Consider the following 24,890-nt stretch of genomic DNA (forward strand, 5'->3'; position numbering starts at 1 on the left):
ATATATATATATATATATATATGTATATATATATATATATATGTGTACTTGTACTATTCCTACTTAGCGTTTTTTTTTTGGTTTTCACTTATCACGGGGGGGACAGAACCCCCACGATAAACAAGAGACTAAACTTGCGACTGAGTCATCTGAAGTCAAGCGTCCCTGTGACTTAAATCTTTATTGATACTTTCTCACATTTAGACCTGCAGATCGATTTTCCTGATCGGAACAAGAGGAATGCACGCATTCATCACAAATGCACCCTGTGATAAATCTTCCGTATAAAGTGCTACGGAACATGACGGATAAAACAGATCTGGCAACTCTGGTGGAAAGTCTTACGAGCTGTCTGGATGCAGGAAGGTAAAATTTACTTGACAAGAGACTGCTCAGGAAAAGCAAAGTTTGTAGATTATTAAAGACAGAAGTGTGAACTGATATGAAACAGCAACATTGTCAGCATGCAATGGTCAGATTGATGCGCAGTATAACTTCAGTTCAGTTATGAAAGTTTCTCTCACCTTAGTTTCACTTCTGGACCCTTAATTTTTATCTAGCACACTCTCCGCATCCTTCACCATTTGCACTTTGGACCTAAAATACTCCTCTTATTGCCAATAAAAAGATAAGCTTACCTTTTCCCTCCTTACACTTAAACGTCTAAAGCATCGATCAGTTGGACAGAAATGGACAATTTCTCTTGAAAGCAGGAGAGTTTTGTTTGACACCATGGCCACAAACAACGAGTAAAGTAGATGGTGAATGTTTATAGAGGACAACGAAAAGTGTTGCTTCTCCTCCGATACTTTATAATCTGGCAAAATGAACTCTGATTATGTTTGAAAACTCTGGCAAGATCAACCTAAAGATAATATTTGCCTTTTCTGTTTTTATCAGTCTCTGATTTATTTAAAATTTATTTGTGATTTGAATATAACAGCTAATAACTCTGTGCTTTAAACATGTGAACGGTCAGATTTCTTACTTAGATTGTGGTCTTGAATCAAACCGAACTTTCTCAAGTCAAGTCAGATTTATTTATAGGGCACATGTAAAACAGAAACTGTTACCAAAGTGCTTAACAAAAAGATCACAGCATCAAATAAAAAGTAGCGAGATATATTTACAGCACATGGAATAAAAATATAAAACACAAAACATAATTAGAAACAATGAAATACTAAATCAGATCTGATGACCTTGTGTTAAATAGGATGAACACCGTCAGCAGAGGTGGATTGTATGTACACAGGCGCCATCTTACCGGAAGTACTTTGTATGTACTGATCAAAACCCATAAATCTTTATAGTGATGTCACTGCTTGGAGAGGAGAGCTGGAAAATACAGTTGTTTATCGGCCCACCGGACATCAATCACCTTCATTTTATTACCGTATTTTTTGGACTATAAGGCGCACTTAAAATCCTTTAATTTTCTCAAAAAATTAACAGTGAGCCTTATAATCTGGTGCACCTTATATATTAATTCTCATTGTGCTTACTGACCTCAAACCGATTTTATGTGGTGCACGGCGCTCAAAAATCTGCCAAAATGTTTTAGTTTTGCTTAATGCGTCTTATAGTCCAAAAAATACGGTATTCTCCTCTGATCTTTGTAGCATTAATAAAACAGTCCACATGAATTTTGGACGATTGTTGAGACGTGTAAGCTCTGGATAGCAGTCAGGACCAAATGATGCAGAAAATCTAATTTAATGGAGAAAACCTGAACTGTGCACGTGTTGGTGACTACGAGCCACCAACACATGACCATGATGATGGTTCTCGGTGGCGTAAAGGTGGACTGTTCTGAGTCTTTGTTTCATGCTGAAGATTTCAAGTAGGAGTCTCGTTCATAATGAATGAAGCAGACGAATCGACAAATCAGAGCCTTTTCCATCGTAATGGCGTTGCTCTTTTATTAAGGAAGAGCAGAACCAAAAGGCAAAAGTCTTAACGTACTGCTCAGTTTTCATTCCAACCCTCACCTCTGGTCATGAGATGTGAATTATGATTGAAGGAACAAAACGCTGATACAAAGTGGCTGAAATGAGTTTCCTCTTAAGGATAGGATCAGCATTAGATACTGAGTGAGGAGCTCCTTCATCCATGGGGAGCTGAAAGTAAATCTGCCTCTCCTCCACATCAACAGGTCAGCTGAGGAGGTTTGGGTGTCTGATACCTTCTGGACACCTGCCAGTGGTTCTCTGTGCACGTCCCACTGAGAGCGACCAGGGCAGACCCAGAACTTGCAGGAGGGATTGTTCATCCTGTGTGACCAGGGAACACCTTGGGAGTTCCCAGGAGGAGCAGGAGAGAGTTGCTGTGGACAGGGATGTCTCTCTTCTTCACCTGTTGTCATCGCAACGCAATAAATAGATAAGAGGAGGGGATGGATGGATGGATGGATGGATGGATGGATGGATGGATGGATGGATGGATGGATGGATGGATGGATGGAAACCCATAACGGTTAAAGCTTCATTTCTCAACAGAATGGATCTGATTTAAAAGTAATTTAAAACTCTGGCGTGAAAAGCCGCGGGCGATACGCATTCATTCAAACAGTGCTTGACCTTGAATTTAAGAGCGCGTTCAAACTGCGCCTTGATCTGGTTTGGGTCACCCCCCCCCCTCCCTCCTCCCCCCCTCCCTCCCTCCACCTCCCTCCTCCGTCACTCGGCTGCAGACACAGCGTGGGGCTGCAGACTTTTCAGGGAGGAGACGGGTGGGCATCAAGGTAAGGTGGGAGACAAGAAAGGAGGGGTCTCGTGTCACCCCCACGCACCCATCAGCCCCACTTTAAAGGCTCGTTGTCTGTGCGCGGATAAGACACCACTCCACGCCAATAGATCGGAAGGTATTTATGTAATCCGGCCGCAAACCGAGCAGACCCGAGAGACTGACAGGCTGTCCGCGTATAAGAGGGTGGAGGTGGAAGGAGCCTCAGAGCCTCCACACTCTGGATGTAGGAGCCCAAGTGGACTTAAGCAGTGGGGTATTTTTATTTTTACGCACAGGGTTTGCAGGAAATAGACTCCTGCCATTCACCTCATCCTCAAAAACTTTTTGTTTGCAGTTTTGTTTTGTTTTGTTTATAGCCCGGATACTTGTCAGAATTTGAAAAGCATAATATTCAGGTAAGTTGTGCTTCATTTGTATTTGTACGGATTTTTATTCCTTTGAGTTTGTGCGTACACTCTTTGAGGATGCATCATTATCAGTCCATGTGTTGCTGCGTGACTTCTATTGGCAGCTCTGATTAGTCCTCAAATAACTAAGAAACAAAAAGTCCAAACTCGACATTGAGCCCTGGGTGTTAAGGAAGATGAACCCCCCAAAAAAGAAAACTAATAAAAATGTATTTGTTTTATGAAGGAACTATGATTCTCAGGAGAAGTCTCTTCTTGTTGCTTCTGTCTACATTCCATCAAGTAGCACCTCAAGGTGAGTGGAAATATGTGGGTTATTAGTAAATCAGTGCTACAAGCTGTTTTATTCCATCGTGCTCATAATGATTTTAAAATGACATCATGTTTTTTTTTTCCATTTTTAATGATTTGAAAAAGCTTACATCCCAACTAACGTGTCTGTATATTCTTGGTTTCTCTGATTTTCAAGATGGAGAGCAGGAGGACGAGATGTCTTTCGACTTGTTCGAAATAAGCCACATCACACGCAAGACTCTAGGGGCCAAAACTTTCCGGGGCCCAAACTCTGATGCCCCTGCCTACCGCTTCATCCGCTTTGACCACCTGCCTCCAGTCAGCGCCCCCATCCTGAAACAAATCCTCCGGCAGATCCAAAACAACGAGGGCTTCGTGTTCGTCGCCAGCATCCGGCAGGATCGGTCCTCGCGGGGGACCCTGATCGGCCTGGAGGGCCCCGATGGTCGGAGGCAGTTCGAGATTGTGTCCAACGGCCGCGCCAACACTCTGGATCTGATATACTGGGTGGACGGCTCGCAGAACGTGGTCTCGTTCGAGGACGTGGACCTGTCGGACTCGCAGTGGAAGAACATCACGCTTCACGTTCACGGGGAGAACGCAAACCTGTTCGTGGGCTGCAGCCTGATCGACAGCTTCATCCTGGACGAGCCGTTCTACGAACATCTGCAGGCCGAGGGAAGCCGGATGTATGTGGCAAAGGGATCCATTCGGGAGAACCACTTCAGGGTAAGACACAGGTTCTGAGCTGGTCAAAGACTAGCCAGAACGTGAGAACCATCTTTGTCACCTGATAAGAAACCAAATCATGGTCTTTACATAGCATCTAAATACAGCCCGACTTAAACAACCGGTTCAAAACCTAACAAAGTCTTTCTTTAGCATATGGCAGGGTGGCTCTCTATTACTAAAGCCTTTTTGTCTGGGAAAGACTCCTAAATTACACTCTATATTTTCCTGTGGTTGTTAAAATGAGGTTGGATGAGTGCACAAGGAAGTTTCCATGCTGGATTCTGACTGAACTCTTCTAAATAAATAAACCTATGTTCCATCTAAAATGAGTTTCTTGCACACCAGGGTCTTCTTCAGAACGTGCGTTTCATCTTTGACACCTCGTTGGAAGATATCCTCCAGAGCAGAGACTGCGAGGTGACTAAACAAGGTGAGAGCAGAGTGTTTATTTGAAGTCTGTTTAGTGGGTAATTACCCTAAATGTTCCAGTTAAAAGAGCATTTATCCAGAGTTCCCTAATGCACTGTAAAAGTTGCCTTTTGCGTGTCGTTTGCAGAGCCCAGAATGAGTCAAACGTATTGTAACTGCACCAGTTGTGAGTGTGATACCTTGCAGATGTGATTTGGAAACTCTTTCACATGCAAACCCCCTACAGATAATATCTGTATTTTGTTAAGTATGAGGCTAACACAATCTCCTGACTCATGATTTTTGCTTGCTTTTATTAATAAAAAAGAAGAAGAAGAAGAAGAAAAACAGCTTTGATATGTGGCGAGATCTCCCACCATCTTCGTGCTCGTGCAGACAGCAGAGTGGACGCAGAGGCTTGAGGTTGAACAGTGAACGAAAAGTAATACAGATGCTTACATTTATTTTCACTGGCAGAGGTCTTGGGATAATATCCTGGGAAAGAAAATAGAAAAAGGGCGAGTTGAAGGCTATGCTGCAGATCAGAGCGCTTCCACTTCCAGCTGCTCACACACGTACACGCTGAGGTCATAAATTGGCCGAATGGGTTGCTTTTCTCAGCTGAAGCTTGGCTCACATGATCACCAAAGACCCGGTGATCCTTAGCAGGGCTAACAAAACGAGACGCTTCAGCTACAATTATAAAAAATGTGCGACTTTGGTTTGTTTAGACAAAGTGAATCTGTACAGACTGGATGTTCTAGTGTCTCTCACAGTGGTTGTTGCATATTTGTTGCTATAAGAAGGGCTGGATTCCAGTTAAAGAAGTATATTTGTTCAACAAATGTCACCACTGTTTAAATCATTGGGATAGTTCAAATCTTTTGAAGTAGTGGCCTGTGGAAAGGTTAAATAAAACAAATATCTTACCTGTTGTAGATAGCTCTTTGAACAGCCTCAGTTTGGGAATTCAGAGTCTAACTCTGACTGGAGTGATGAGCAAATGGCTAGTCCAAGCAGGACTAACTAAACAACTCCAATTGCAGTTTCACGGTTGCTCATGTGAACAATCGGTCTATAACGGTGTTGTTTTGTAAAGTGCTTTATAAATAAAGTTGTATTGTATTGTGTAAAGTTTTACACCACTCTCAATTTCATACTGAGCATTTAGTCTGGTAGGAACCCTATATTTCTGACAGAAGTGCTACAGCTAGCTTCTACTGCCATTATTTGCATTCACGTTAAGCATTAGCGCTTATGAAAGGCGAGCTTGGGATCAGCAGGTTGCCTGTTCGAATCCTCGGACCGACAACAAAAACGTGGATGGGAAAGTACCTGTGTTGCATCGTATCCACCCTCGTTTGTCCCACGCTGGGCCCTTGAGCAAGGCTCTTAACCCTCGCCCCAGCTGCTCCCAGAGTGCCTTGATGGCAGCCCTCTGCTCCACAGAGGAGGCTGTGGTAGCTCGGTGATTTACGGTTGCATCAGGGAGGGCATTCAATGTTAAAAAAACAAACTGCCATATCTTCAGGCGAGTTAGCTCACTTTGAAGATCCCTGACAAATGGAGCAGCCGAAAGATAAATACATGCAACAACTATGTAATGTAAAGGAGACAGCAATGTAAAAGTTGATAAAATAATGTTTGCATAAACTGCTGATTTTTTTTTTTAATGTTGAATCTAAAGGTTGATGTTTTTTCAATGGCCTATGCCGATACAGATCTTTAGAAATCAGGGCAGTCGATGGCCGATATCAATGCCATTTATTTATTTATATATATATTTATTTAAAAGCGCATACCGTATTCTCCGCCGTACACATCACACCACCCTATAAGTCACATCAGTCCAAATATGTCTAATAAAGTGGAAAAATCCATAAATACGTCACTTCGGCATATAAGTGGCAGGGCATGCAAATTATGCAAAAAAAAGGTGACTTATAGGCCGAAACATACGGTAATTGCTTAACATAAATAAATGTGACAACACTTGGAAAAATGTGGACACTTCCAATCCTTTCACATAGAACAGCGTCCTTGCTTAAAAACTAAATAGTGAGCTTCAGTGAACTGGTTGTAGCTGCTGCGTCTTTATTTTCCCACTTTATTACCATTTATTCACAGGCATGGAACAATTGCCTTTTTTTAAGTGGCAAACATTGATTGCTTAAAATGATCTGCCTCTAATTAAATCTGTTGTTGCCATGCGAGTCAGAGTTAAACTATGTCACCAAACTAGTTCTCCAACAGGTAAGACATCCTTTCCACAGAACTCCCTCTTCAAAATATCAGAACTGTTGCTTTAAGTACGCTGCATGTTGGCTGGTACCAGTCGAACTTCTTCACCAGTAAAGTTTAATGCAAAAAGCCACCCATAAAACCACATGCCACACTCATAAAAACTGTCACTCTGGACATTAATGGACATTTAAATTAGCCTGTTTCTTTTCTTTCTTTTCTTTTTTTATTCTCTTGACTTTAACATAAACCAAGAAACAGAGCGAGGAGAGTGGCTGAACGCTTTCGCAGACAAGCCCTCCTGAGATTTAAATGAATCTGGCAGACTGAAGAGGAAATAAAACATAGCTGGACATCACTTGGCAGTTCGAATGACTGTTTGATTTAGAGTCCCCAAGCTGACATCAATCTTCGCCAATTTACATAGTGACATCCACGTCGGTTGCAGATATGTGCCGTGCGTTGACTGAATTTGCGTCTTGCTTAATTTGGAACCCCATGTTCCACAACTCCATTATGATATAATTAAAGTTTAGCTCCTTTGCGATGCAACCGGGTCACTAAAAACAGAGATGTATGGAAATATGGTTATGTTAAAAAGGGTAAACAGCACCCACAAAAGATGCCCTTTCCTGCTGTGTGACTTGTATAATTTGCCTGTTTGTGTTGTGCAAAGATCCCAGCTGGTAGAGACATTAAGCTCAGCTGGATTTCCGGTCCCAGATGTGTTGAGTATGCAAAGAAAACTTAGCATTTATCCTCATTATGGCCCTAAAAACATCCTGTAGTTAACGCTTGTGCTCTGTCTCAAAAAGGATAAGGTTCTAACATGAACCGTGATGGTGATTCGATATAATTCAGTGTCATTCTATTTGTGTGGTCACTCCATCCAGCCTGTTGGAAGTGTTCACTCATTTCTGAACGTCTTTAAGGTTTATGGCTGTTGTTGTTTTTATTTAATCATGTAATAAACACCAAGATGTCTGCCAAGCATTGCCATTTTTTCTGGTCCTCCTAAAGACAAAAGATCTTCTCTGAAAGAAAGATTTGCCTGCAAGCATTCAGACAGATGCATTTCTAATGAGCATGGTATTATTTGAAGGAGTGCACATCACCCACCGCTGTGCATGCCAGAGTTTTAAACAACGACCTCATGAGAGCTGGTAGTGCTCAGGGCATGTGATTGGGATGACTCTCAGCTACGACCACACCAAATTTCAGCTTAATACATTTAAAACTGACTGATTTACAGTCGTTTTTTTGCATTTGCGAAAGTTAATTAGCTGTAGCAGCCATCTTGAATCAAAGTAATGACTCTCAGCTACTACCAAATCAAGTTTTACCTCTGTATCTGTAAAACTGACAATGTTAAAGCCATTTTTTTATGTTTACATGGATCGTTAGCCGTGGTGGTCATTTTGAATCCAGTTGACTCAAAACGTTTAAAGAGTTGTAGACGTACATCTAATGATTACTTTCTAACAGTTTCATTAAAATCTGCTCAGTAGTTAACAAGATATTTTGCTAACAGACAAACTAATCACACAAGTGATTACATTATTGTAATTGAGCACTGCCTCTGAATGCACATCTCATTTTAGGAATGCAACAAACACTGCAGCACTTGCGACTACGAGGAAACAGGAAATCACAGCGTCTCTTGATCGGAGATTTGTCTTTTCAACGCCGTTTTCCTTCATTGATCTGTGCGTCTTATTCACGCGTTTATTTTTCAGATTTAACACACTACGTCTCTTCCCTCTCCCTTTCAGATAATGAAAACGTTGTGAGTAAGAGCACTGAGGTTGTGGATGTGGGTCCGTCCATCACAACAAACATCATAGGTCAGAAGACCGACGACCTCGGCGCAGATATGTGCGAACGCTCATGTGAGGAACTTAGCACCATGTTCCAGGAGCTCAAAGGCCTCCGTGTTGTTGTCAGTAATCTCATTGACGGCTTGCAAAAAGTGGTGAGTTGTGCAAGTGACATATATGTCCCTCATAGATTGACGTTTTGGTGGATAATATTAAATCTGTCTTTGTGTAAGAAACAAAAATGGACTTTTAAGGATACATGATGCACTTCTCTGTGTAATAGCCAGAAAGTAAGAGGTTTTCTAGGTAACCTACTTCAGTCTGAAAAAGAACAAGCAGCAGAGACGGTTTATACACCAGCCTGTGATAAATGAACCCGTTTGACTCCGGCTATCTGTGACAATGTGAGTCAGACACGTTTTATGACATGTTACACGCGAACATAGGAAGTGTTCCCCTGGCAGGGACTCGGTCCAGTCTAATGTCTGGCCTTGTTTGAACAGCTCGTGTGTTTCCTCTGGGAGCCTCCTAGCAATGAGTCTGGGCATGAACCTTGGGGGGAAAAAAAGAGGTTGGTATAAGAAGGGTCCCTGAGGCTCTTCCAGACCGAGTGGTGTCTTCGAGTCTTGTGCTGCACGCTGCTGTTCCTATACTCACGAAGAAGCCCGCAGTCGCACACTCAGATCTTTGGCAGTGGGCTAATGGACTGACAGCTCCAACGTTAGAAAGAGTCCAAGCAGAAATCCCCTGGTCTCCAAGTAGGTTGAAGGTTGTAATGTGAATAACTAAGCAGAACTTTTCAGTTGTTTGTTTTTTGAGTCAAGCAATGCAAATGGAAAAAAAAAAGTTGAGTTGTCAAAACCAACCCATGAGCTGAAGTCTCATTGTAATCAAAGTTGAGTACTTCATAAAACTTCTTTTAGCTAGATTAATCCCTCCTAAGGCAAAAAGAAAGAAAGTGATACCAAAATGATAAGGTGGCGTCTACCTCAGGCTATCACCTGGCCCTGAGAGGGATGTATGACTGAAGAGGGAATTTGCCCTTGAAGAAAATGTTTGCATCTTTTCAAGTGTGGAATTGTGAAAAAATTATGAACAACTGATATTTGATGTTGTAAATATTGCTTTACATAATTTCAGTTTGGAGAACTGATTCTGAACGAGAAGCTAAACGACAATTAGAGTGGGGTCAAGCACAAAATGAATTGATGCCATTATAAAAACACTCTGATTTCAAATATACAGTAGTCCCTCGCTACTTCGGGTTCATTTATCGTGGACTCGCTCTGTCGCAGTTTTTCAAAATAAGATTGGACATGACACACAACTGACTGATTGATGGATGAGCTGCATGATCGGCATGGGATTTTTATGTAAAATAAATGGTTTGAAAATTTTTTGCACCTCCTGCACCTTTGTGCAGCCCATACTGCAGGATAAACTTCCTGATGCAGCTGATGAGCTGATCACTGTGCAGCGCGGAAAAGTGGGCGTGGCCAAGAGCACTTGCAGGAGGCAAAGAGCAGAGGAGGCAGAGAGCTGAAATCATGACATTCTGTACTCTTTTAGTGCGTTTAGAGCTTAGAAACATTGTTTAGAGTACTGCAAGAGTGTGAGAAGGATTTATACATATATATATCTATATATATATAATAAACTACTACTTACTACTTGTACTACTATTCCTACTTTGCGGTTTTTCATTTATCACGGGTCTTCAGGGTACAGATCCCCCGTGATAAACGAGGGACTACTGTATATATATATATATATATATATATATATATATATATATACATATATACTGTTAATACATCACTACAAAAGCTGTAATTTTGTTTTACATGGTGATTTAGATTAAATTTTATGTATATTACAAGCACAAATACAAGCAGCAGTGAATTGTAGCACTTCTGCTGCAGCCTGGGGCATTTCATACAGGTATTTTCTTACATTTCTGTCCCAGTAACCATGTAATGCTAAACTGATGGCAGTGTAAAGATTAATAAAATATTATTGGCAAAAACCACAATGAATATTTTGAAATTTTATTTGTTTTAAGATAGCAGAAATTTGCTTTGACTGCGATCAAACTAGCCATTAGCGTGTCAGTCTGGTCCGAATTAAACTCTGTCTTTCCAAACATTTCTTTCAAAAAGCAACCTGCAACAGATAAGATATTAAATGTTTATAAGCGTGCCACATACCCTCTTTCAAAATATCTAAAATATTTCCTTTAAGCTGAGATATTATGCATGCATTTAAATCTGGCATTTACCACTTACCATACCTTTTTTTTTTTGCATATGTGTCTCAATCATTTCTGACTGCGAATGTGCTGCTGTGTGTTCAGACAGAGGAGAACACGGTCATGAAGGAGGCCCTAGGGAGAATGAAGGACTCTAAAGAGAAAAACATGTGCTGGCAGGACGGGCGTCTGTTTGAAGACAAGGAAGATTGGGTTGTAGACAGCTGCACTAAATGTACCTGCCAGGTAGTGCCAAATCACACAGAAATATGCAAATTAATCTCTGCAAACTTGATGGATTTATATATATTTTAAAAATCATTGATTACAGGAGTCCAAGATCGTGTGTCACCAAATTACATGTCCACCAGTAGCCTGCGCCAGCCCCTCTTTAATTGATGGAGAGTGCTGTCCTGTGTGCATGCGTAAGTAGTCAGAACTTCCTCAACACACAAACTCTTTTACAAACATGCTTTTTAAAAGAAAATAATGGTGCAATGTGCCATAAAAACAATATTCCATTGACGTTAAACTTTAATAACGCAGGACCTCTGCAGCCAGTTTGTCTGTGGGAATAAACCACATATTTACTGACACTAAGAATGGCTTCTGCGGGTTCTTCAGATGAAGTCATCTGATAAACACAGTGACATAATAAAAGAGTTTTCATTACGCTGACATTTTGTTTAATGGTGTGAAAGTGTTTTGTGTTCAGCAAGAAGTAAAAAGTTGCTGCTTCTTCCAGCTAAAGACAGTGAGGATGGCTGGTCACCCTGGTCAGAATGGACAGAGTGCACAGTCACCTGCGGGATAGGAACTCAACAAAGAGGCCGGTCATGTGATGCAACCAGCAACCCCTGCAGTGGACCCTCAATACAGACCCGCAAGTGTAGCCTGGGCAAATGCGACAGCCGTGGTTGGTGTATTTTTTTTTTTTGCTGATCTAGTTCTGTTTTCTTTTAAATGTGCCATCCAGAAGTTCCTGCCTCAATGCTAGGATAGTAGCAAGATGCTTCATTGCCACTGGCATTTATCCAGTGGTGGAAAAAGTACTCAAACACTGTACTTAAGTAAACGTACAAATAAACAGACAAAAATCTACTCTAGTAGTAAAAGTACCACATTAACGGTTTTACTTAAGTTAAAGTAAATAAGTACTTGCTTTTAAAAATACTTAAAGTATTAAAAGTAAAAGTGCTTGCTGAATGTATTACCTAATGCAATGGTCTACAATATCATTACCATATGTATATTTTATGTGATACATAAATAGTGTTGAGCCATTTTAATGAATAATGCTGCAGATAATGCAATTTTTATTTTGTGACACAGTTCACACTTGGACTTGTGATTCTGTGCATCAAAATTTCAGGGATGACATGCAGAGTTAAATGCCATTAATCAAAATAAAAAAGAGGAATGATTATACCTTTAAAAGTTTTTTTTTATTTAACGCAAAGCAAAACCAATGAGTCATTTTAACTGCAGTAAAAACATTTAAGTAAAAGTTGTCTGCCTGAAAAAAAGGAGCATTAGACACAACTAACAAAGGAATACTGATCATTTCAACCCCAGTTTGTCATCAACTCTAGTTAAAATACTGTCTAGTCAATCTTGTAATGGGTCAATATGAACAATATTTTAACTTCCTGAGACCATTTTCAAAACTTGGACCTGAGTGTCGAGCCATTTGGAGACATCTCTTGTCTCCTGTCCTAACATCATGAACTGACACATTTTAATATTGCAGCAAGAATTTATTGTTCAAGTTCAGAAGAAGTTGGTTTTCAATTTTTTTCTAGTCCAGTCTGGCTCGGAGAGAAAATCATGTCTTGCTGTACTGAATGGTCTTTCAATAATCTTTCAATAGTCTTTCAATAATCTTTCAATAGTCTTTCAATAAGGCCATGGGTGGTGCATATCTTCTGGCTGACTCTCCGTGCTAGAATCCATTTTGGGTGTATTGGTGGTGCTGCAGGTGCGCCCAGATCAATGATGTATATACTAGAATATACGTCATTGGCCCAGCTCTTCTTGAAGGCGGGTCTAACGTTACCTGACCACTTTGCAGTGATTCAATGGACCAGCTCCCCTCTCGCCATTGGTTATGTTCAAACTAATAAACAAATCGAAAAACCACAACGTGAATGTAACTTGTAACGCAACGCATTATAGAAATGTAGTGTAGTAGAAAGTACAGATATTTAATGTAAAATGTAGGGGAGTAAAAGTCGAAAGTACCCACATTTAACTTTACTTAAGTACAGTAACAAAATACTTGTGCTTAGTTACATACCACCACTGCATTTATCTAAAACAAACATGACTTATGGGAAGCAAGAAATCAGCAGATACAAATGAGTTTGGGATCCTTTAAAATGCAAAACACTGAGTTCACTCCTCCATAAATCTGGTTCCACCATAGTGTGGGTGAAGGAGAGCGGGGAGCTGGACGTCACGGTTTGGGTTGTGTGGGGTGTGCCCAGTCAAAAGTTAAATCCAAATAAATAATTGACTGAGAGGGTGTTCCTCACGCCAATGACTCACCGCCATCCTTTATGCAAAAGTATAAAATATTACTGGATCTTTTAATGAGATGTTCCATAGGTGGGGTGATATTGCTTTTTGCTGGAGGCTGAAGCTGATGAATTGGGTGTTTGATGGGTTATTGGGTCTGCATGTGTTATTGCTTGCAGCGAACCTTACTTAGGATCTGTGTGAATGACTGAATCAGCCTAACCACTTGGAAATACCACAATGCCATAAATACTGGCTCAAATGTATTTAAAGTGGGCTACCCTCCCCAGTATCTAGTATTTACTAACATATGTCTGTAACATGTTGATTGAATGGAAATCTAGAGGAAATGTGTGTTTTGATTATCTCTGCCTCTGCAATGTTCAATGCCCAGTACGTCAAGATGGAGGGTGGAGTTTGTGGTCACCATGGTCATCTTGCTCCGTGACCTGTGGGGAAGGACAGATCACCAGAATACGGCACTGCAACGCTCCTGTGCCACAGCTGGGGGGCAAAGACTGTGAGGGGAGTGGACGAGAGACCCAGAAGTGCACTGCCAAGCCATGTCCAAGTGAGTACCTCAGCTTAAGGAGGAATTTCTCAACAAGAAGCAGCTTTGTTAGAGCACCTATTGTGTCCACATGTCTTTGGATCCCCACGGGCAACATTCCCCATGTGCTTTAAACTGGCTTTCTGTCAGTTGTTTTTGGAAATATTGCCCAAAATCAGCTCAATATGTTTCCTTGTAGTATTAAGTTCATTATTTCTGTGGCTGCATTCATTCTTGAGTTGTTTATATATCAAGAAATAAAAAAAACCCAAGTCATGAAATACATGGCCGTCCAAAAGAACCTTTTCTCCTACTTTGTTGCTCTAAAATTTGGAAATACAGATGTGGCGTTTGTATCATATAATCAGCACAACATGTTAGCGCTTTGCATGTTCAAAATATTTGTTCTTGCAAAACAAACAAGAATATGTAAACAAAAAATACACATGTACAACATTCATCCCTTCCACTTTTTCAATATGCACAGCAGCAAGCATCTATTAATGACTAAATTTACATCCATCCATCCATCCATTTTCTTTACCCGCTTGTTCCATTTTGGGTCACGGGGGTCGCCTGTGCCCATGTCCAGCAATCACTGTGCGAGGGGCGGGGTACACCCTGGACGGGTCGCAAGTCCATCACAGGGCCACATAGAGACAAACGAGACAAACAACCATTCACTTTCTCACTCACACCTATGGACAATTTAGAGTTACCAATCAGCCTAACATGCATGTTTTTGGTCTGTGGGAGGAAACCGGAGTACCCGGAGAAAACCCACGCATGCACGGAGAGAACATGCAAACTCCACCCAGAAAGGCCCCTGGACCGGGGTTTGAACCAGGGACCTGCGCGTTGAGAGGCAGCAGCTCTACCAGTTGCACCACCGTGCTGCCCGACTAACTTTCCCTCAAGACTTTTTTTTTAATTCTTCAGTTAGCAACAAGTTTTCTCTGACCATCACCACATCATATGTTGGCATTTTTTGAATCAATCTTTTTTGAGGTTTATAAAATTTACTCAGTCTCAACTGCCTTTACGCATATGTCAAACTCGAGCCGCGGGACAAATCTAGTCCCCCCAAGATCATAATTTAAATGTAAAATATTGTATCTCTTCTATATTTTTCTTTTGAAAAAAACTGATAAATACATCAGGTAGTGTGGATTTCTCTTACCAGCTGGTTAACTTTAAATCCAGAAAGAAAGTTGGATCATTCTGTCATTACTGATTCTGATGTGGAAAGAGCAACAGAACATCAAATGAGACAGATCAAACTTTTGTTGATGAACCTGCAACCAAGAAAACATATTGAGTATCTGACTCGAGTTAAGGTTTCAGCTGAAAGTGGCCCATGGCTCAGACAAAGTTTTTAAACTTTGGCTCCTTTTGGTAACTGAGTTCGACACCCCGTTGTTGGTTGTATTGTTTTTATTTACCTGGACACTCCACTTTAAACCCTATATATACATCCTCAAGTGTTCTTGCACAAATAATTTCTGAGCTTCAATAGTGATTTCTATCAATAATCTTTGGTTGTTTAAAAAAAAAAAATTGTATTCAATCTGCATTTCTTTAGAACTGATTTGTTTGAAGAAGTCGTTTTTCTTATGATGCTCGTTGCTCGTCCCTTGGTCTTAAGTTTTGGACTTACGGTTGCATAGAAATCCAGTGACAGGACTATAAGAGAATTGTGAGTCAATTAAAGCCAGAAAACCCGAATAAATTGTGTTGGTCAAAATTACTCCACAACAAAGTAAGAGACTGGAAAGAGCATACAGAGAAAAACGTAATATTTTGCTGCCAAAAGCAACTGGCTTACTGGTTTTGCACATGAAAAAACAAACTTGTTTTTAATAAGTTAAATTTACCAAAGGGAATGATATATTATTACAGTGTATCCTGAGTAAAATGAGAAATGGTAGAGTCCATAATTATTTTTGAAATATTACATACAGGGTGTCACAAAAGTTGTACAAAATTAGACCTAGATTAAGTAGATATGTAGCACTTAAAGTATAGTAATGCCAAAATATACAGGTAGGTAGGGCTTCAGAGCAAAGAGTAATACAAAATCACATTTTTGCAGGTGTTTCATTTCTGTGGATATTTTACTAAACAAAATCCCTAGTTTCGTATTTCATTATATAAAATCTCAAAACAAGCTAACAAAGTTGACATAGCACATGGTTGTTTTTGTTTTATTTTTCAAGGAACTGTACATCTAATATATGACTCTTTTTAGTTGATGGTGGTTGGGGGCCTTGGTCTCCATGGGCAACTTGTTCTGCAACATGTGGCGGAGGAATCAAAAGCCGTTCACGGGAGTGTAACAGCCCTCAACCTCAGTATGGTGGGAAAATGTGTATTGGTGAGGCCACAGACAGTGACAGCTGCAACAAGGAGGACTGCCCCATTGGTGAGGAACAGTCCATACATCCATACATCCATTATCTTTTACCCGCTTCTTCCTTTTTGGATCGCGGGGGTCACTGGTGCCCATGTCCAGCTATCACTGTGTGAGATGTGGGGTACACCCAGACTTGTCTCAAATGAGTTTTTCCATGGAAACAACAGGTGCTGAACATGTCAGTGATTGCATTCTGGTCAAGACAACAATACCTCCATCTATTCGAGGCTTTCCTCTTAAGTTTGCACATCTCTTCCAACGAGGAGAAATGGTGATCTTGGGAATTCCCCTTTACCTCAAAGTTGAAAACCTCTGCATATTTAAGTCCAATTTATAAACTAAACATCTGCAGATTGATGACATTTCAGTTAGACTCAGCTATTGGCTTAGTGTTACCACACTCCACATTTGTCACTTAATTCCAAGGCTCAGACACACATAGTTTACTGAAAGCAGTTTTTTTTAAGGACAAAGTTAGGAGAAAGAATAATGATTCATGCTAAATAATTTGGAGATTAACAACACTTGCATGCCAACATTTACATCAGTTTTCCTTGTTTGTTTCCACTCATCTAAAACTCCTCTCACAGATGGCTGCCTGTCTAACCCTTGCTTTGGAGGAGTTGACTGCAGCAGCTCTCCAGATGGGTCCTGGGAATGTGGCCCATGTCCTGCTGGTTTTCGTGGCAATGGTACCCATTGTGAGGACATTAATGAGGTAAAAGTGTTATATGTAAAAGTCCCCTTGCTTTGGATACTTCAGTTGTACATGTTTTTGCTGATGCATTTATTCATTCTCTTTTCTAGTGTGACATGGTGTCTGATGTTTGCTACAAAGTGAGTGGAACACAGCGTTGCATCAACACTGACCCAGGTTTCCACTGCATGCCCTGTCCGAAGCGCTACAAAGGCAATCAGCCTTTTGGTATGGGTATTGAGGCTGCCAAGAGGAACAAACAAGTGAGTCAGTGTTACAATAATACCTTTAACGTGTACTGTATCTGTCATTTAAACAGGTATAGCCATGAGGAAGTAAAAGCAGAGCAGGACCTTTTCGTTCCAGGCAGATTTGCAAAAGCAGATGTGGGGATTTTTGTATGTCAGATTGTAATTTACAAATAACTCAGGCAGCAACTAAAGTGATTTAGAAGTTTCAGGATTGAAAGTGTTGATCTGGGATATCATTTATAAATATGACTTTCCTTGACCCGATATCAGCAAACAGAAGGAAACGGAGTAGAGCAGAATTATTCCCAACAACAAACACTAGTTCTGCTAAGAGTAGCGGTATCTGTTCTTCAAATTATATTTTCATGGAGATGCTGAAGAGATCTGCTGCTTTTATTCAAAAAGTCTAAAGGGAAGTCATAAGGAGTGCATTATAACTGTAGTACACGTCATCTGACATGCCATATTTATTAGATTTAATTGGGACACAGCTTTTTCCTCTCATATGAATACTAAATTAATTGAATCCCAAGAAATAAACATACCATAAAGCACTCCACATGGTTCATTTTGACACATTTTAGCATCTTAATCTGTCTGTCTGTGATTTCAGTTTGACTTATCTCCAAATGCACTTACTGATTTGGAACAAAAGGTGAATTGTCTCATTGTTGGCACAAAGATGCTCCATTTCTTAGTTTTGATCAAAGGCCCGTACTTGCTGTCATAGTGGACTTTGTGAGCTCATGGAGTCACATCCAATCTGCAGTTAAGTTCATCCTGCGGTAATGAATGGCAGCTGTGAATACCTTGCGCTGCAGTAAAGGTGCAACGGTAGTTCACTGTTGGATGTGTGATGGCATTAAATAGGATCTCATAAAATCAACTGTGCCCAGAAGTGCCTCATGCTTTGGCTTGGTACAGAATTCCTTCCCTAGCCCGTCACTTTCATTTAACATATACCTCAGTCTAAAGGAGGCCTTCTTAAAGGAGAACTAATAGGACTGGAAGGTAAAATATGAATTTCAGATTTTGATATGGTTGACATTAAAAAGAAAAAGTTAAAACCCATTTATCTTTTTTGGGCCATATTACTTTTAAAGCTGGCTAATGTCAGATATAAACGAGCACATTCTTTTTTCACTTTTACTTTTTAGGTATGCGAACCAGAGAACCCATGCAAAGACAAGACCCACAACTGTCACAAATACTCTGAATGCATCTACATCAACCACTTCAGTGACCCAATGTACAAATGCGAGTGTCGTACTGGCTACGCTGGAGATGGCTTTATCTGTGGCGAAGACTCGGACTTGGATGGGTGGCCCAATCAGAACCTTGTGTGTAGTACCAACTCTACTTATCACTGCAAGAAGGTACTACTGTGGGGCAAGTTTGATGTTATTAACTCTGTGGATATCTCCAAACACATCTGGAAAAACTCTTAAATGTAATGCTCATGTTAACATTTCAGGACAACTGCCCAAATCTCCCCAATTCTGGACAAGAAGATTTTGACAGAGATGGTCAAGGAGATGCTTGTGACAAAGACGATGACAATGATGGAATCCCAGATGACAGGGTATGAAAACTCAGAGGTTTACAAACCTTTCCCTTTACAAATAGTCATTTGTTACACAAAACCTATATATTTTATTTAAGAAACAATGAATTATCATGTTTGGCTTTAGAACATTAAAAACAGCAGAATTTGATACAACATCCATGCCAGGTTAGTTTAGATCTCAGATAATAATGCATTTCCTAATGAACTTTCCACCACAGGACAACTGCGCCCTCCTTTACAATCCTCGCCAGTTTGACTTTGATAAGGATGATGTTGGCGACCGCTGTGACAACTGTCCCTACGAACACAACCCAGCACAGATAGACACTGATCATAATGGTGAAGGTGATGCCTGTGCAGTGGACATTGATGGAGATGGTAAACTTGCTATGCTTATATCAGGATTAAGGAGCAACTAATTGTATGCGTGGAATAAAATACAAACATTTAAATTTCCTGTTCCAGAAATTCACAATGATAATGACAACTGCCCCTATGTGTACAACACTGACCAGAAAGACACAGATATGGATGGTGTTGGGGACCAATGTGACAACTGTCCATTGCTCCATAATCCAGACCAGGTAAAGTCTCATATTGCAAATAATGGCACATAGTGTACTCATATAGATGTTTTTTAAAGTCATAGCTTAGACTTTTATTTATTCATCCACCAGACTGATGTGGACAATGACTTGGTTGGAGATCAATGTGATAACAACCAGGACATTGATGAAGATGGTCATCAAAACAATCTGGACAACTGCCCGTATGTGGCCAACGCCAACCAAGCAGACCATGACAAAGATGGAAAAGGAGACGCCTGTGACTATGATGATGACAACGATGGTATACCCGATGACAAAGACAACTGCAGACTGACACCTAACGAAGACCAGCAGGACACTGATGGTGAGAATGGAACATTTTAAGGATTTAAAGATTGCAGGAAAACATCAGCAGAGTTGTGTTTTCTAGTTATTGTCACATACAAAACCTATTGTTTCTTGGTTGCCCATTCCTAAAATGTCTTGTGAACTCTGACTGGACACAAATATGACAACACCTTCCTTCTCACACCATCAACACCACCACCACTCTGCATCAGATCTGCAGAAAGTCTAAAAGAAAAATAATATGTATAATTCTGTCAGAATTGTGGAGAAATATTAAAATTTTATTGTTGTTTATGCCAGTGTATGGGAACATACAATGAAAACAACACATAGCACTTTATTACTTATATTAACTCTACACTATCATTGTGAATACCATCAATGTAAAGATGGTGGTTCCTTATTACAAGGCTGCTTCATATTGATGTAAACAACGCTTACAAAACCTTAGATTTCACTTTTAAAGGGATTTCTTTTGAAGGCTTTTCAGCCTTGATCATCTATCACTATATCTACTCTTGTATTATCTGTGTACTTGGTATATGATTCCTCCTATGTGCTCAGTAATTATTCTTTTAGCAGCAGGTGTAAAGTTTAGTGGCTATGGAAAAGTGTCAACAGCCAGGTTGGTACAAGTGATGTCATTCCGCATGGCTTCAGTTAAAAGGCCACAAGGGTACTCACTAGGTTGTGAAATTTTTATTTGCTTTCAGCTTTGTGCTTATTAATTCAAAGTGGCTAACTGAAGCCAGGTTACCTGGAGTTTGTACAGCTTTCTCTAACTGGAAACAGAGCGCAAAGTAGGAAAGCCGTGGACATAATGCTTTAACACTCTTAAAGCTTGTCAGATAGTGTTAAAATATTAGAACCAATCAAGCCCTTTGCACAATATAACAACCTGCTGACAAAAGAAGGTTAGCAGCTTTCATTCATTGTTTCTCATTTGCAACTTCAAAGTTTCTGGCCTGCAGTAAAGCTTCCATTAGACTTCGGGCTTCACCTTATAAGTACTGGTGGAAATTATCACAGCACAAAAAAGGAACTGTTTTGCTTTAAAAGTCCTGGCTAGGGTATTAAAAACAATTTCCTGTGAGGAATTGTCATTGTTCCACTCATTTTTCTTATTAACTTGGCAAATACTCCTCAACAGTCTGCAGACATATTATTACAATACTCACGTTAGCTGCTGTGGTTGTTTTTTCCAACTTGTACAAAAATTAGGTCAACCCTATTGATGTGTTTTTATTTGAAACAGGGGATGGAAGAGGAGACGCATGCAAAGATGACTTTGATAATGACAGCATCCCAGATATCCTCGACGTGTGTCCAGAGAACAATGCCATAAGTGTGACGGACTTCAGGAAGTTCCAGATGGTCCACTTGGATCCTAAGGGAACCACTCAAATTGATCCCAACTGGGTGGTGAGACACCAGGGCAAAGAGCTGGTTCAGACTGCCAACTCTGACCCAGGAATTGCAGTAGGTGAGCATAAATTCACTGCTAAACTTCTCTTCACTGGGCCCCAAGATGTGACAAGTCTTTTTTCACGCCGTTGCAGGTTTTGATGAGTTCAGTGCTGTAGACTTCAGTGGAACGATGTACGTGAACACAGACAGAGACGATGACTACGCTGGCTTTGTGTTCGGCTATCAATCGAGTGGACGCTTCTACGTAGTCATGTGGAAGCAGATCACACAGACTTACTGGGAGGACAAACCCTCCAAAGCTTTTGGCATCTCTGGCGTTTCGCTCAAAGTCGTCAACTCAACCACAGGAACCGGAGAAAACCTCAGGAATGCTTTATGGCACACGGGCAACACTGCAGGACAGGTAAGAAACAATTAGGCCTGTCGCAATAAACAATAAATCAATTAATTGCATAATAAATTAACATTATTGACCTCATTTTCATTTATCAGCTTTCTCGTTTCCTCATGTCTCTCTGTTCCTACTGGATGACAAAAAGCTCAACTCCGGTGTTCTTCACTGAATCCTCCCTTTCTCGTTTCTCTTTAAAATCCATTTTAACCGTCCAAAATTGCATTTTTGGATTGTTAAAAGCAGCTAAGCTGAGAAGCTAAGCTACGAGCTGAGCTAATAGGCTGACCTCGGGGAAAAAAACCTCCGTCTTGTCAAAGTTCCAAAATTCACGGTTGAAACCCGTGCCTTCGTGTAAAAAGTTGTTTTTCTCTGCAAAAAGAAGCTGAGAACTTGTTTACTGGTTTTTTATTAAAAGCTTGTGTGAAAAATGTTATACTAAAGAGCTCAAACTACATCAAGCATCCGCCATTTTGAGAACTGAAAAACAAGCACGAGAGACAGCCCATGTCACGTCAAGGGGCCTCCCTCCCATTTTTCTTAAAGAGACATGCTGCTCGCTCCCTTACTATCCATCCTTCAGGTCAAACAATCTTGTACTGCCATCCAGTTGTCAAAAAATATACTACACACAAAAATTAACCAGCATTTCTTTCTAAATTTGACAATAATTACTAATTATTGTCAAATTTCAAACAATATTATCGTTTATCGCAATAATTTCTGAGACAATTCATCGCCCAGTAATAGTTATTGTGACAGGCCTAGAAACAATTTAAATTATTGATGGTATGTTTTAAAAACTAATCTAACAATAGATTCTTTTCATGGTTTTGGATAGGTCCGCACTCTGTGGCATGACCCCAAAAATATTGGTTGGAAGGATTACACAGCCTATAGATGGCATCTCATCCACAGACCAAAGACTGGCTTTATAAGGTAAACCTACCCACTGTATCGAACAACTTACTGTAGATACACAGCTACTTACAGAAAACAACAATTTGTTAATTGTATATGCTTGTTTTTTTTTAGGGTTGTGGTCTATGAAGGTAAACAGATCATGGCTGACTCAGGGCCAGTTTATGACAAGACGTTTGCTGGAGGCAGGTTAGGTTTGTTCGTCTTCTCACAAGAACTGGTTTTCTTCTCTGACCTGAAGTACGAGTGCAGAGGTGAGTAAGAGCCACTTTTCATAAAGAGAAAAGATCACGTCAACGTTTCTGTAGGACTCTATAAAATTGCTTTGTGTGCATGTCAAACAAAAGGCTGTACGCACACAAAGAAAGTAATTGTTGCTTTTGTTACCAGTTTGAAGCATTGACAAGTTTACTCTTTATTTCATCAGCTTCTGTTTTGTGTTTTGCTCATGTGTTTATTTAAATTAAAATTATGATTTGTTATTTTTCTGTCAAGAATTTGCTATTTTTCAAACAAATGCAGTTACGGACGTTTAATTGACCCACATACGTCAAAATACGTAGCGTATATAGATTAGACCATTATTTTTTTATGTGGTTAAAGCATTTACTTAAACCTTCAACGTGTTTTTCAAACCTCAGATAAGCCGGAGTTTGCCACAGTGTTCATAAGGTAATAATAAGAGAGTTTGTCTGTTTGAGTCTTGTGTGACGCAAGAAAACATTTGCTGTTTCTGCTTGTCAGCTTGCACATGCACAATGCCCCAGATGCATTGTGAAAGGCTTTGTGCGTCAGTCCAAAGACCAGATCCTCTGCTGAGTGCTAAACAGTGGAAAATGAGTCTGCAGCACTTATTCATAATCACAGCCTCGTTACCAAAGACACGCTTCTCTAACGGCTACGTTGCACGAGTTGTTCCTGCATTTTCAAACTTTTTGCGGTGATTTTGTTGCCCAGATTTTTCTCTGAAATGGGCAATAATGATGTCCGATCTTCTTGCAGATAACTGAATGTAAAAGGAAGACGACAGAGAAACGTCAAAAGGCAAAAGATGGGAATCTCTTCGAACAAACATCACGTCATCGCTGAATTCATTTCAACAGGACTGAGAGTTTGCACACTCACATGCTTTGCCGACGGCAGGAGATATGATGGATTTCTGTTTCCCCTGTGACAGACACACATTTTCCATGCCGAGAAAGAAAAACTGGTACGAGTGAACGCGTTTCAAAAAGCCTCTTCAGAATATCTAAATGCAATTAATGTACTTATTTTACTTTTTTTAACTCATTGTATCTTGCAAGGGGATAACTTACAACAGACATCTGTGCTTTCCTGCATTTTTTTTTTTTTATTTAGTTTTTTTTTATTAGTTGGGATGCACGATATTGGATTTTTGGCTGATATCCGATATACTGATATGTTAAAACTTATTTGGCCGATAACCGATACCAATACCCATATTTTTATATACTTTCCTTTGTCAGAACATAGCCCTCTTATTTATTCTTATTTGCTGCAAAAATTGTGTAACAGCTGTAAGAGCTGGTGACATATATTCAGTAACAGCCATATGCATAGCACTTTAACTTATATTAAATGAAAAGTGTTAGATATTATTTGTTAGTATTAGTCACCTGCGATGCTGTGGAGGCTGGTTCCTAGCTACAATGTGGGATCCTCTGCACTCCTGTGCATGAAGGACAGCCTTTTTAAGTTCAAAGTTTTTGTCTATCCATGATTAGACTAATCATGCTAACGGGGCTAACACGACGTCCAAATGTCTGTGGTAAAACTCACCCAAGTGCTATCGGCTATTAGCTTCTTAACGGCGTCGGAAATGATGGCTTGTACCTCGGGTAAGGTGATGTGGGAAAAATATCTCCAACTGGGGATGATGTAGCGAGGCTTAACGTAGTCTAAAACTCTTCAGACTCTGACATCCTCACCAACAAAAAAAACCTTCCACGCCGCCGACATTTTGACTTCTTCCTCTCCACCGTGATAAGATCAGGTAGGCACGCGCGATGTCATCACGTTGTGCTGGAGCTGCAGCCATCCTTGTCACTGGGTAGTCGTACAAAAACAGCACCTTTTATATCGGTGAGTTATTGTGACGGAATGGCCGATGTCAAATATTTACCATTAACGCTAATATCGGCTGATACCGATACCATGCCGATAATATCGTGCATCCCTAGTTATTAGACATAACTCGACTTGGTTTTTCTCCGTTTTTACTCTGTTGGCTAAACAAGTGTCCATATGCCATCAAACATAACCTATAGCTTAAATAATTATGAATCTGTCATCATTTGCTGTCATTCTTCTCATCCTGATTGTGTATTTCTCATGAAGAACTTG

At 40.2% G+C, this 24,890-nt stretch overlaps 1 protein-coding gene across 1 annotated transcript; it reads left to right on the forward strand.

The window, feature by feature from the left end:
- Positions 1-3,028: 3,028 nt before the first annotated feature.
- Positions 3,029-23,539, forward strand: thbs2a (thrombospondin 2a). Its single transcript, XM_037685176.1, has 23 exons — positions 3,029-3,143; positions 3,382-3,450; positions 3,625-4,178; positions 4,527-4,611; positions 8,603-8,802; positions 11,001-11,141; positions 11,227-11,320; positions 11,641-11,811; positions 13,807-13,983; positions 16,211-16,384; positions 16,966-17,093; positions 17,183-17,335; positions 18,481-18,699; positions 18,798-18,905; positions 19,109-19,268; positions 19,356-19,474; positions 19,568-19,802; positions 21,042-21,269; positions 21,346-21,617; positions 22,447-22,544; positions 22,641-22,780; positions 23,168-23,198; positions 23,529-23,539. Exons 2-23 carry the CDS (start codon positions 3,387-3,389, stop codon positions 23,530-23,532), a joined length of 3,555 nt encoding a protein of 1,184 aa, XP_037541104.1. The 5' UTR covers positions 3,029-3,143; positions 3,382-3,386; the 3' UTR covers positions 23,533-23,539.
- Positions 23,540-24,890: the final 1,351 nt, after the last annotated feature.

This window comes from Nematolebias whitei, chromosome 1 (assembly GCF_014905685.2).
Source record: "Nematolebias whitei isolate Nwh7 chromosome 1, NemWhi1, whole genome shotgun sequence".
Classification (NCBI taxonomy): Eukaryota; Metazoa; Chordata; class Actinopteri; order Cyprinodontiformes; family Rivulidae; genus Nematolebias; species Nematolebias whitei.

Excerpts from the sequence above, each read along its gene's own strand:
- thbs2a (XM_037685176.1), top strand. The coding sequence starts at position 3,387 with ATGATTCTCAGGAGAAGTCTCTTCTTGTTGCTTCTGTCTACATTCCAT. Across the intron at positions 16,385-16,965 it reads CAAGGAGGACTGCCCCATTG|ATGGCTGCCTGTCTAACCCT; the intron begins GTGAGGAACAGT and ends CTCCTCTCACAG. Across the intron at positions 19,475-19,567 it reads TGCTCCATAATCCAGACCAG|ACTGATGTGGACAATGACTT; the intron begins GTAAAGTCTCAT and ends TTCATCCACCAG.